This window comes from Oryctolagus cuniculus, chromosome X, assembly GCF_051225735.1.
Source record: "Oryctolagus cuniculus isolate XC-2025 breed Fujian yellow rabbit chromosome X, ASM5122573v1, whole genome shotgun sequence".
In the NCBI taxonomy this organism is placed as follows: domain Eukaryota; kingdom Metazoa; phylum Chordata; class Mammalia; order Lagomorpha; family Leporidae; genus Oryctolagus; species Oryctolagus cuniculus.
This window is the reverse complement of record NC_142888.1, coordinates 49,896,561-49,910,117: the sequence shown is the minus strand read 5'-3', so window position 1 is coordinate 49,910,117 and position 13,557 is coordinate 49,896,561. Positions and strand designations below refer to the sequence as shown.

General features: G+C 41.6%; 1 protein-coding gene and 1 long non-coding RNA gene across 6 annotated transcripts in view; one reads left to right on the top strand and one right to left on the bottom strand.

The window, feature by feature from the left end:
• KIF4A (kinesin family member 4A) overlaps positions 1-13,557 on the bottom strand; it is a 129,494-nt gene that overhangs the window by 65,431 nt on the left and 50,506 nt on the right. For all 3 annotated transcript variants that reach the window (XM_008272747.5, XM_008272749.5, XM_051827167.3), the window contains exons 12-14: positions 7,829-7,961; positions 5,726-5,784; positions 5,506-5,611 (exon numbers count right to left, since the gene is read on the bottom strand). In XM_008272747.5, the coding sequence (XP_008270969.1) occupies positions 5,506-5,611; positions 5,726-5,784; positions 7,829-7,961 (298 nt within the window). The remainder of the gene's footprint in view (positions 1-5,505; positions 5,612-5,725; positions 5,785-7,828; positions 7,962-13,557) is intronic.
• Positions 1-13,557, top strand: part of LOC103351859 (uncharacterized) — a 105,599-nt gene that overhangs the window by 80,823 nt on the left and 11,219 nt on the right. For 2 of the 3 annotated variants that reach the window (XR_011385584.2, XR_007912047.3), the window contains exon 3: positions 5,578-5,712. This is a non-coding gene — a long non-coding RNA (uncharacterized LOC103351859). Of the gene's footprint in view, positions 1-5,577; positions 5,714-13,557 lie in introns of those variants that run through there. The other variant, XR_016227815.1, reaches the window with a different exon arrangement.

The window sequence follows — 13,557 nt, the reverse complement described above, 5'->3', positions numbered from 1 at the left end:
TTCATAGCAAAGAAAGAATTCAGGGTCAGCACATGGAATAATCTCTACTTTAACTCTGTGTAACACTGGATAGCTGTTGAAACTGAAATCTCTGTACCTTTAAGATGAAGAGGCCCTTGGTAAGTGCTGTTCATCAAATATCTCCCTTATTCTGCCCAGAAATTCCCAGTGAGGCTCCAAGAGAACTCACAAGGAAGCTCCAGCGTCCCCATGTCCTTTCTTACCATAATTTGCAGTACTGGTGATTCTCCAACTACAGGTGCGCAGTCAGTCTATTATCGGTAAATGGGTACCCTTTCCTCCCTCCTGTGTTTCAATTTTCAGTAGAAGGACTAGCTTGAGACCCATCTAGATGATTAGAGATTATTACACTGGCTTTTGAAGGCTTTTTTTCCTAGTAGCTTCCATTCAGGATCAAAGTAGATGTGTTAATCCTTAAAGAAGATATGTTGTCACTGTGGGTTTACCTTTGGCCTTTGGCCTAGTGAAATTTCACAATGCTAAGGTTTGAGCTCAGGGCTACAGTGACGTGTTCTGTGTGAATATGGCAGGATTCTGCCTTCATAATTCTAAATGTAAATATATAACAATAGGATGTATTTATTTCTTCTTCCATTCCCACATTCTCAGGTTACAACCAACTGAGAACCTCTTGTAAGTAAAAAAAAAAAAAAAAAAAGAAAGACTTAATGAGGATGATGACCAGGGGAACAAGGCTAGGGTACACTGTGTTACGTTAATCAGCAAAAGCCTCCAAAATGAGGTTTGTGCTTGTAGGCTGTAGGTAATGCCATTACTGGGCATGAAAAATGCTTTATTGGGAGCTAGTCTTGGAGGAAGGGTTCTAAAAAAACAAACAAAAATTATTTGATTTTGTGGGAACTGAAAGGACTGCATGAATTTCCTCACAGGTAACCGCAACAAGGAGGTTTGCTTGAATTATACTTTAAAGGAAGAAATGGTACAGTTTAGTGCTCAGAGCCCCAGGAGGAATATTCGGGAACAATGGCTGCCTTCATAACTGAAAAAGGGGTGTTCACCCATCACTTAAAATAAAAATAGTTTTAATCCAGAATGAAGGGCACAAGCACTTACATTGGAAACATTTTGCTTTCACTGTAGTGAGTCTTAATAAAAGCCACAGGATACACTGTTGTGTATTTCAAAAAAAAAAAAAATGTAGCTGGGAGGGCCTCTGAACAATAGACGTGGAGAACTCTGATTCAAGAGTCCAGCAGGGGCCTGGGATAAAAGAGCTTACTCTGCCTAAGTGTGACAGTGGATGGAAGCCAGGGACTTTATCAGCTTGTGGCAATCTTTAGCACCCTCCTCCCGTGTGTGCCAAGTACACTTTCGTGGCAGACAGCAATTGTACAGCGTTCTCCTGAGCCAGCCGCCACTAGCGACTTCCTCTACAGGCACACCAGGCACCAGTCATTTTGCCAGATCCTCAATGATGATACTTTACGTTTTTTTATCAATTTGATTCCATGCATTTCCGTCATCTTTTCTGTGGGACTCAAAGCCCCAGCAAGGAGGTCTTGTGAGCTCCTCTAAGATTGGTGTGGTAACTGTAAACAATGGAGCCCAGAGTCACTATTTTCTGAACTTATAAATTTTGGCTCCAGCTGGCTTCTGTAGCCGAGGTTATCTTAAATTCTGAGGCAGCTCACATGAGGTTTGTATATGTCAGATGTTCCAGTTACGTTTACGTGGAATTATAGACTGTGAATTCTAACCTTGTGATAAGTCATTCTCTAGCATGCACTGTACACTTCAGCCACATTGAAGTTCTTACCATTTCCTAAACTTTTCAGACCTCTTGGATTTTGCATATGCCTTTTCCTTTATATGGGTTGTCTTTTTCTACGTGTCTGTAATGGCAAGATCCAATTTATTTTTAGGACTCAGTTTCTTCTATGATGCCTTCTGGAATTTTCTAGACTAACAGGCAAACTGTACTTCTTTTGTGACTCTGCTGTACTTTGTTCACATTACTAATGCAAAAGGATTAAAGCAGACATCAAAGATGGTTCCCAGTCTTCCTTGTCTTCAGTCCTCACCTCCTTTCCCTTTCCTTTTTGGGCACTTCTCCCACCTGTGAATCTTGACCAACTGACAAACTACGAGGCATGCAAAAATAACTTGTGAGTAATAATCTGACACTTATCAGGATGGGATGCCACCAATATGAAGGGTCTTCAAAAAGTTCATGGAAATGCATATTATGAAAAAAAATGCATGGATCCCCAATTTTTTTGAACCAAAACTCAATTTTTAACTCATTTTCCACAAACTTTCTGAAGTACTCACTTACATTTCTGAGGCAGAGGCATGAAAACTGGAACAGCCTCTGGCCAAAAGTCTCCCTGCAATTAACAACAAACTGTGGCCTGAGTCAAACCAGGAGGACATACACTGCTTTCTTCTCCTCACTTTATACAACTCCAACCCTACTTCAACTTGGGGAGTTCTCTGAAGTTCAAGTGTTCCCTGAATGGATCTGCTGAATAATGCTCTTAACCTCATTCTGAGTCATAAATTATTTCCGTTTGACAGTAATACAGCACTGGTTAAGTGGCAGAAGTGCCTTCAAACCAGGGTCTGTCTGGTTCTGGACCCCAGGTTTTCAATTACTGTGCCCTATCCATTGGATAAACGAACTATCATCTTGGACTGTTTGTGATGGTTTCATAGAATACCTTGTATTCTAAAACACTGCCTAAGAGTCTTTTGGGAAGTTACTCACTGAATTTCTTAGAACCATTATAACCCTTCAACCCAGTAATATTGTATGGTTATTTTTTTCATTTACTATTTTTTATAAAGAAAGAGTTTGTTTTTATCTACTTGAAAGGCAGAACAACTGAGAGAGAGAGAGAGATAGAGATGTAGAGGTATAGAGGTGTAGAGAGAGATCTTCAATCTACTGGTTCACTTCCCAAATGCCTACAACAGCCAGATCTAGGTCAGGCTGAAGCCAGGAGCCTGGAACTCCATCTGGATCTCCCATGTGGGTGGCAGGGGCCCAAGCACTTGATCCATCATCTGCTGCCTGCCAGGATGCACTGGCAGGCACTTGGATTGGCAGCAGAGGTGCTAGGACTTGAACTGGCACTCCAATATGGGATGTGTGCACTGCAAACTACAACCTAACCCACGGTACTTTGTCTGCCCCTTCATTCACTCTCTTTAAAATTTATTCATTCTACTGCTGCTTGGCTTTAGGATTATTTCCAGTTTGGAGCTACTTAAATAATGTTGCTATAGGCATTCTTATAAAACCTTTTGAGCACAAGGGCACATGTTTTTGTTGGACATACAGGCATGGAAGGCCATTAAGTGTGTATATGTTCTTTTTTAAGATGTATTAATTTATTTTGAAAGAGTTATAAAGAGAGGGGGAGAGACAGAGATCTTTCATCTGCTGGTTTACTCCCCAGATGACTGCAATAGCCAGTGCTGGGCCAGGTTGAACAGGAGCCAGGAGCTTCATCTGGGTCTCCCATGTGGGTGGTAAGGGCCCAAACACTTGGGCCATCTTGTGCTGCTTTTCCCAAGCCATTAGCTGGATCAGAAGGGGAGCAGCCAGGACATGAACCAGCATCCATAGGGAATGCCAGTGTCATAGGCAGTGGCTTTACCCACTTTGCCACAACACCAGCCCCTCATTTACTCTTTAAGGGTAAGTCTACGTGTGGCTCATTTTGTGATAATCCTATGGACTACTCTAGAAAACACTGGGCAAGACCAGGGAGTGGGAGATTCACTGTTCTGGTAAGATTAAACTTCTGTCCAGGGCAGGTATTAGCCTAGTGGTTAAGCCACTGGTTAGGATGTCTACATCCCACATCAGAGTGTCAGGGTTTTATATCAGGCTCCAACTCCTGATTCTAGCTTTCTGCTAATGCAGACCCTAGAAACAGCAGTGATGGCTCAAAGAAGTTGGGTCCCTGCCACCCACGTGGAAGACCTGGATCAAGTTCCTGGCTCCTAGATTCAGGCCCCCTCACACCCCACTCTTGCAGGCATTTGTAGAGTGAGGCAGTGGATGGGAGTTTTCTCTTTATTTGTTTCATTCTCTGTGGAAAACTTATGCCCAAGAGCTAGGAACCACCACCAGGCATTTATTACACATCACTTTTTCAGAATAATAAATAAGAGAATGGGGGCTGGCATTGTTGCATCATGGGTTAAGCTGTTGCTTGCAATGTCAGCATTCCATATCAGAGTGACAGTTCGAGTCTGGGCTGCTCAGCTTTTGATCTAGCTCCCTGCTAATGTGACTAGAAAAGCAGTGGAGGAAGGACTAAGTACTTGAGCCCCTGCCACCCACATGGGAGATGAGGATGGGAGTTCCTGGCTCCTGGCTTTGACCTGGCCCAGACCCAGCTGCTGCAGCCACTTGTGGAATGAACCTCAGGATAGAAGATCTCTTCCTCTTTCTGCCTCTCCTTCTCTCTCTGTCACTGCCTTTCAATACATTTTTAAAAATCATAAAGAGAATATAGATGGGATAAAACTAATGATAACTATTTTACATTGTATGTTATGATTTCAACATTTTTAATAAGTATATAAGCCTAAGGACTAAGAGAAAGAACACCAAAAATTAAAATAGATTTTTAGGGTGGTGAGAATGCAAGAATTTTTCTTCTGGGAAAAACAAATAATTATCTCATCCCCAAACTATATGCACAACTACTATAATAGTTTGAAAATAAATAAAAATGGAACTTATAGCAGAGCAATCATTCAAACTTTTATTACTGGTTATAAAGAAGAATTATGGTATTAACTGGTTGTCCTAAGCTATCTGTCAGAACTCAGCTTATTTAAAAATGGGGAATGGTATAGGGTTTCTTATTAAGTTAGCCTACACTATGAGGACAGCAAATCAATGCCTACTGCTCTTGTTATGTAGACAATTTTGTATTGTTACATAGCTACTTGGTGGCTTTTGATTAGAATACTGAAATACTAATGTGCCATTGCATATATGAGCCATGAGTGTTTTTTAAAGATTTACTTATTTATTTGAAAGGCAGAGTTACAGAGAAAGAGAAGAGAGGCAGAGAGAGAGACAGGTCTTCCATCCATTGATTAGTGAATGGCTGCAGCGGCCAGAGCTGGGCCAATCCAAAGCCAGGAGCAAGGAGCTTCTTCCAGATCTCCCATGTGGCTGCAGGGGACCAACCACTCGGGCCATCCTCCACTGCTTTCCCAGGCTGTAGCAGCGAGCTGGGTTGGAACTGGAGCAGCCGGGACACGAACTGGCCCCCCATAGCAGGTGGCAGCTTTACCCGCTTTGTCACAGCACCGGCCCCAGTGAGTGTTTTAACAAACTCAATATTCAGATCCTAACCAATGATCCGTGATCTCTTTCTGTCCTCACGTAGCTCACAATCTAGTTGTTTGAGCCAAAAGCAGTTAGAAATGCTAAAATGTGTCAAGGAAAATAGATGAAAGTGATATGCGTATTTACAGTACCCCTACTTGGCTTACCGATAGTTGGGTAATCACTTGCTGCAGGTTACGAATTATCTCTACATTTTCTCTCAATTCTTTGTCTTCCAGAGTCTCCACTAGCTTTTGAAGATCCAGCTTGCAGCTGAAAGTTCAAGCAAAAGGCCCCAAGGGTTAATCATGCTGCGGCAGCCAGATGATCCGTGATTATGTACTAAGGCGGTAGAGGTCACTAACAAATATCGGGTAGGACACTTACGCTGCATGCTGCCTGAGCTCTTCTAGCTTGGTGTTCATTTTTTCATTCGCTTGCTCTGTCTGCAACAAAGACCAGGAGATCGTCAGTGGCACTGCCTGACAGCCTCGCCTAATTATGCTCTCTTTCCCCTACTCGTATGGATTAAAACCTAGGTAGAAAGGCTGCCTCCTTTGCTGTAATAGAGGATTTAGTGGGCTTTGGTTATTTAGTGAGAAATGTGTTTTTTAACAGAGTCATGGAAATTAGCCCTTCAGTCAACATGAGCTACTAAAAATAGCATCCAAGCAGCTGGGTTTTATGCTTGCCTTCTAGCTCAGACTATGGGGTGGAGTGTGAAGTCTTAATTCCATAGAGAACTTTGCAACTGGGGGAAAAAGCAATACTTTCTGGCATGCTACTCCCGGCTGTTTGCAAAAAAAAAAAAAAAAAATCACTTTAAACTGCCTCCTACACTACACTGTTCCCCAGCCCCAGCATAAGGGCACTGAAAACATAAAAGGGCCTCACACTAAATTTGAGCTGAGATTTTTAAAAAGTTACACTATCTGATTTGGTAGGCTAGTTTTAGCCAAAGAAAGCAAGAAAAGGGGTAAGGCCCAAGAATGATGTTAGAGAAAAAAGAAACAGCAGAAGGCAGCTACGTTTTGGGAAGAGTGATTGATATTTTCAGTTTTATTTCAATCACAGTATCTGTAACATGCCGGATTGCAACAGATTTGGGAAGGTCAGTTTATATAGGACAAAAATGTTGTGCTTGTCATGAAGTTTTCACAGGATGTCAAACAATAAGCCTATCAGGCAGCCACTGTGGCACCCTTATAAAGGTCAGATGGGTATGTGGCTAGAATTACAAGTGCTGTATGTTATGTCAGCAATACTCATGTAAAACAGGGCTTCTATAGTACTTCAAAGGCATAAAATGAAGCACCGGAGACAGAAAACTGTATATAAAATTCCTCTCAATCCCAGTTTCACTATTCTGCTAGGAATGGACAACACAGTGGATATAAGATTTGACTTCTTTTAAAGAAATCTTTCAGCAGCTTCCTTTCTTTGACTAGAGAGCACACTGCTTAATGCAGGTGTATGTGTTAGAGAGGTTCAATTACATTTTGGTGAAAACTCATTTTCATTCCTGGCAATAGTTGTGCTACCAAAGACTGAGTTGCATTTAGACTAGTAGAAAAATGCTAGTGACAGAGACAGCCCACATGGCTTCAGGAGGTTAGCTATCATCAGATAGACAGGTAGCAAGATTCAGAACTGGTGTAATCAGTTACATAGTGATCCACTATTGGGAATTTAACTTATGGAAAATGAATTAAAATTAATTTCCCAGCTGTTGTATTCCACCATGGCAGCTGTTCAGAGGGAATATGAAATGTGACAACATCAGGGAAAGGGAAATAGAGAATTAAAATAAGGGATCGGTTACGTGGGACAGGTTAAGTATCACTTAGCTGAAATATTGAATCAAATAATGTATTTTGGATCTCAGATTTTTTTTTTGGAATGCTCATATTTGTATACATGAGATGTCTTAGGGATGGGACCCAAGTCTAAACACAAAATGCATTCAATGTTTCACATACACCTCATACAACATACCCTGGAAGTAAATTCAGATATGTTTAATGCCCCTGTATTTTTACTGTAATCTGTCACACGAGGTCACATGTGGAACTTTCCATTTGTGGCACTGTATTGGCATTCAAAAAGTTTCATATTTGTGAGCATTTTGAATTTCAGATTTTCAGATTAGGGATGTTCAACCTGTATTATGGATAAGGACTAGGCAGAACTTAAGGTAAAAGGGACTTAATTCTTTCCTTCCTGGTATTTTAGAACAAATCTCCTTTAAAATGGGATTCATACAGATTCTTGGTGGCAGATATACAGGTATTCATCGTACAATTCTTATAACTTTTCTGTATGTTTGATGACAAGTTCATGTGTTTATCAAGGGCTCTCCGCAGGATATGGTGATACAAACACTTTTCTTTCCACATAACTCATCTCTCACAATGAGAAGCAATTTAAATATTTTGGAAAATAAAGTTACTAAATATGCAGACTGCTGGTAGTTTCATCTTGGGGCCTCACCAAAATGATCCTCTCCAACATCTGAGCTGTCTGACCAGCTGCCTCACTCAGCCCACGACTTAATTTTTCATTCTCCTCTGCCAGGGACTGATTCTTCTCCATCAGGGATTGTAGATTCTCTGATGGTTCCACACTAAAACAAAGAAGGTAATGGATTAGAAAAATATCTGATTGATAATGCCTATATTAGAGGTGGACAAGAACATAGCCCACGGGACCTATAGGTGGTGGTTGGGTTCAATTCACCTCACCAAAGTCTGGGGAAAGTGTACTTAAGCTTACCCCTGAAGTACTTCAATGGTTTCAGGAAGGTAAAAATTCAGAATCAGATATCATTTTAACAGGAAATTTAAAAAAAAAAAGATATATTTATTTGAAAGGCAGAGTGACAGAAAGGAAGGGAGAGTCCAAAGCCAGGAACTCAGAACTCCATCCAGGTCTGCCACATGGGTGGCATGGACCCAAGCACTCGAGCCATCATCTGCTGCTTTCCCAGTCTTATCAGCAGGAAGCTGGGTCAGAAACAGGAGCCAGGACTCAAACTGGCACTCCAACATGGGATGCAGGCATACCAACTGGCAGCCTAATGTGCTGTGCCACAAAGTCTGCCCCACCAGGAATGATTAACCTTTAGCTTGGCTCTTGGTTTAAGGTCATGTAAGTAAGAAGGGAAGTCTAAATGTAGCTAAAATGTATGTTCTGTGGCTCTTTGTCTCACCTTCAATCCCTCAAAGACTAGAGAAGTAGGGAAGGAAGATGTGTGGAGGAGGCAAAAGGGACCCTGCTCAGGGTCAAAGTTTAGCCTGATCAATACAAGTGGATTATCCATTTACTGTAAAGTTAGGAAAATAGCATTTAAAAAGTCAGAAAGCCGAAATGATGATCTGTGGCCACTAAGAACACATCTCATACTTCTTTATAAATAAGTGCTCCTGTCTAAATTCAAGCTTAGCTTGGAACTGATGAACCCGTGGCCTCCTGATTTCAAATTGCTTCAAATGGTTGGTAGCATCAATGGCATCCATTTCGAATATGAGTAAAAAGGAGAGACAGCAATAGCTTGAAGGGATACATACATATAAATAAGAACCTTTGGAACATAAGCACATTACTTGATTACATCAGCTCTCGACTAATGAAGTGGATCAATAAAAAGCACAGCTTTTCTTTTTCTAATCCATTGGGATAAAATGTTCAGAAGACTAGAAAATCAGACTGGTTAAAAAAAAAAAGATCAGAAGAAATATGAAGATTTGATCTGAAGAAGACTCCAGGGAAAAATGAGTACTTGTCAAGGCTGTGATAAAGAGGAAAAAAAAGGACAGGGAGCAGCTGTTCTCAATCTCAATAAAGGAGAGAAAAGGATGTCAGGAACCCACTGAATGCCCTCTCACCCAGCTTAAGGCCTCCATCAATTTGTATAGAAATTCTTAGCCTGCCTTTTATCAAAAAGTTAATGGTAAGGTCACATAATAAGACCTCATATTACACTATTAAGACTCTTATGAAGGAATGTTCAATTAAATATGTGGCTTTTAAAAATAAATTGTTAATAAATTTAGTGTTATCTCTGATTGCTGTTTCCTTTTATACTTATTAAACTGAAAACTTTCATGTGTTAGTCATGTAAGTCAGCAAGCTTCAATGTAATGATAATTTTAATTTAACAGTTTTTTCCTCTGAAAAATTTTCAAGGTTTCTCTAAATGAAGGAATCATATTTAAGTCAACTGTTGATTTCCAAGGAAAATTCAGCACTTAGAAGTAGGCTCTTCACTGAAATTTGAGGCTAACACTTGAATATTTAAATATCACAGGGATGAGCAATTAGCCTAGTGGCTAAGATGTCCATGTCCCATATCAGAGTAACTGGGTTCAATACCCAACTGGGGTCCTGATTCCAACTTCCTGCTAACATAGACTCTGGTAGTTGGTCATGATGGCTCAAGTTATTTGGTCCCTGTGACTCAAGCTAGAGACTTGGAGCACATTTCTAGATCCTGGGACAGGCTTTTTGGAGAGTGGACCTGTGGATGAGAGCTCTGTTTTTCTTTCTTTGTCTCTCAAGATAAATAAAGCTTATATACTACTACAATTAATAACAACAGCTAATATTGTTTTAAAAAACATGTTTGGGGGCCGGTGCTGTGGCATAGCAGGTAAAGCTGCTGCCTGCAATGCTGGCATCCCATATGGGCACCAGTTCAAGACCCAGCTGCTTCACTTCCGATCCAGCTCTCTGCTATGGCCTGGGAAAGCAGCAGAGGATAGCTCAAGTCCTTGGGTCCCTGCACCTGCATGGGAGACCCAGAAGAAGCTCTTGGCTTTGGATTGACCCAGCTCTGGCCATTTAGGGAGTGAACCAGTAGAAGGAAGACCTCTCTCTCTTTCTGCATGTGCCCTTTGCCTCTCCCTCTCAAATAAAATAAATAAATAAATCTATAAAACAAACAAACAACATGTTTGTGTTTTCGTTTTTTTTTTTGAAAGGCAGAGCTACAGAGCGAGCAAGCAAACAATCTTCTATCTACTGGTGTCGCTCCCCCTCTTCGTGGAGGAACGACACAGGACCCCGCGCTATTCTTTTGTCTGCTCGGCCCTCCCCGGGTTTGCTGCTGGTTCTTCCCGGGTTGGCTACTGTCCCTTCCACCTCCGTGGAAGGGCGGTTCCCCCTAGCCACTTTCCCCACTTCCGCGGGGGAGCGGCACACCGCCGGCCGGCTCTCTCGGGGGCTGCACAGGTGTTCCTTCAGATAGATGTTCCTGGTGCAAGTTGTCTCTCTCCTTTATAGTCCTCTTCCGCCAATCCCAACTCGGCTGCCCACACGCTGAGTATGCTGCTCTCCTCCAATCAGGAGCAAGATCAGCTCCTGGAGGTCATCACTCAAGTTGGCAAGAGGCAGCTGTATAGAAGCTGTTACTACTCCTCTCCCAGCACCATATTGTGGGAGAGCAGATGCATAAAATAAGTCTTAATTCCAGTAACTTAGTCTAGTCCAAGTTGCTCCCAGTTGCTCCCCACATACTGGTTCACTCCCTAAATGCTCACAAAAGCCAGGGCTGGGCCAAGCCAAAACCAGCAGCCAGGAACTCTATCTGGGTCTCCCATGTGGGTGGCAGAAATCTAAGTATTTGAGTCATCATTTGCTGCTTCTCAGAATGTGATTTGGTAGGAAGCTGGATGGAAAGCAGAGTAGCTGGGACTCAAATCAGGCACTCTGAAATGGGATGTGCATGTCCCAAATGGTGGTTTAACCCGCTGTGCCACAATGCCCACCTCAATAGCTAACACTCTTACATAGCACTATGTGCCAGGCTCTATTCTAAGTGCTTTACTTATTAGGAAAGGATAAAGTCTCACAACAGCCCTATGAAGTAGGTTCTACTGCTTCTATCATTTCACAATCGAGGAAACTGAGGCACAAAGAGGCCAAAATAACCTAAAACCAAACAACAGTGTGTAAAAGTGAAGCTGGGATGTGAGCTTAGCAGTCAATCTACTATGCAAATTAAAGAGATGGGTTCTATAGGAACGCAAAGAATAGAGGATATAAGAGCTCTCGAGCTACTAAGGAAAAAAGAGTTCTTTGCAAGATTTTTAAAAAGCAGTTTAGGACCACACCATGAAATAGGACACCCATATGATAGGGAAGACTTTAAGAGTGAAGCAGAAAATAGGACGACAGCCAAGCAAAGATTAGACTAAAAAAGAAAATACAGAAAAAACCAATGCTTCCTATTTTACATGCTATTTAATTGCCAATGCTAGGAACTCAAGTTAGCTTAACAGGTGCAAATTGAGAAACTACTCACAGAAAATAAATGCAAAAGCTTCAATGACACACATCCAAAAACGAAAGGACGTAACCCAAGGACAAAAAGCAAAAATATTCATATAGGTAAAACATATGTTTTGTAAAAAGTCTTATGAAACTTCTCTAAACATATATACATTTTTGAGAAAATTAGAAAGTTTATTTCTCGGGCCGGCGCCGCAGCTCACTAGGCTAATCCTCTGCCTTGTGGCGCCGGCACACCGGCTTCTAGTCCCGGTCGGGGGTGCCGGATTCTGTCCCAGTTGCCCCTCTTCCAGGCCAGCTCTCTGCTGTGGCCAGGGAGTGCAGTGGAGGATGGCCCAAGTCCTTGGGCCCTGCACCCCACGGGAGACCAGGAGAAGTACCTGGCTCCTGAAAAAAAAAAAAAAAAAAGAAAAGAAAGTTTATTTCTCTGTAAAATACCGTTTTATCTCTGTAAAATAAACTGAGTTTAATTATCTGATTCATCAACTGTTTCTTAGACTCTATTACCTTTTCAGCTGAAAATTAAAAAAAAATGTATTTCTTTCCATTTTCTTTGAAAGGCAGAGAGAGAAAGAGAGACAGAGATCTTCTGTCTGCTGGTTCACTTCCCCAAAGGCCCACAATAGCCAGGGCTGGGTCAGGCCAGAGCCAGGAGCACAAAACTCAATCTAGGTCTCCCACATGGGTGGCAGGACCCAATTACTTGAGCCATCATCTGCTGCCTCCCATGTTGTGCATTAGCAGGAAGTTGGATTGGAAGCAGAGTAGCCAGGACTCAAACTAGGCACCCCAATGTGGGATGCGGGTGTCCCAAGGAATGCCCCAACTACTGTACCAAATGTTTGCTCCATGAAATTATTTATTATAGTAAGTCTGGAGTGATTTTGTTTGGCCTTGTTTTTGTTAGTCTTGTCATCCATGAAACTAGTTTATGCTAAACTGAAAGGAAAGGAAGAGGAGTCGCTTCTAAAGTGAATGGAGTGAGAATAGGCCTTTAAGAGATCCTATGGGACCAAGTTTTCCTCACTTTATCCAACATTCTGAAATACTATTAGGAAACCCAGACTAATTTATCCAAAGGGAGAACATTAGAAATGGGAACATAGTTATCTCTGGATGCTGAAATTATGGCAACTTTAAGTCTTATTTCTACTTTCATAAGTATCCTACAAGAAGAAGTGATGTATCACTTTTATAATGAAAAAGAATGAGTTACTGAAAATAAGGATATTAAAAGAAAGTAGGGGGGCCGGTGTTGTGCCACAGCAGGTTAATTTTCCGCCTGCAGCGCACCATGGGCACCAGTTCTAGTCCTGGCTGCTCCTCTTCCAATGTAGCTCTCTGCTATGGCCTGGGAAAGCAGAAGATGGCCCAAGAACTTGGGCCCCTGCACCTGCATGGGAGACCCAGAAGAAGCTCCTGACTCCTGGCTTCGGGTTGGTTTAGCTCCGGCTGTTGTGGCCATTTGGGGAATGAACCAGTGGATGGAAGAACTTTCTCTCTGTCTCTCCCTCTGTCTGTAACTTTCCCTCTCAAATAAATAAATAAAATCTTTAAAAAAGAAAGTAGACTCACATCATGCATAAGAATAAACTCCAAATAAAAAAATGAGATGTAAATAAAATAAAAATAAAACAGAAACATTAATACTAGAAATAAACATGTGAGAATCCTCTTTTAACTCATAGGGAAAGGCTTTCTAATTATGAATCAAAACCCAGAAGCACAGGGAGAATGTAAACAGTGTAGCCACTTTGGAATATAGTTTGACAGTTTATTAAATAAGTAAACATACCACCCAGAAATTCCATTTCTGGGTATCCACCCAGTGCAAACATATGTCCATATAAAAACTTAGAAGTCAATGTTCACAGCAGCATCATTCATCAAAGCCCCAAACTAGAAAGAATCCAGAAGTCCATTAACTGCTA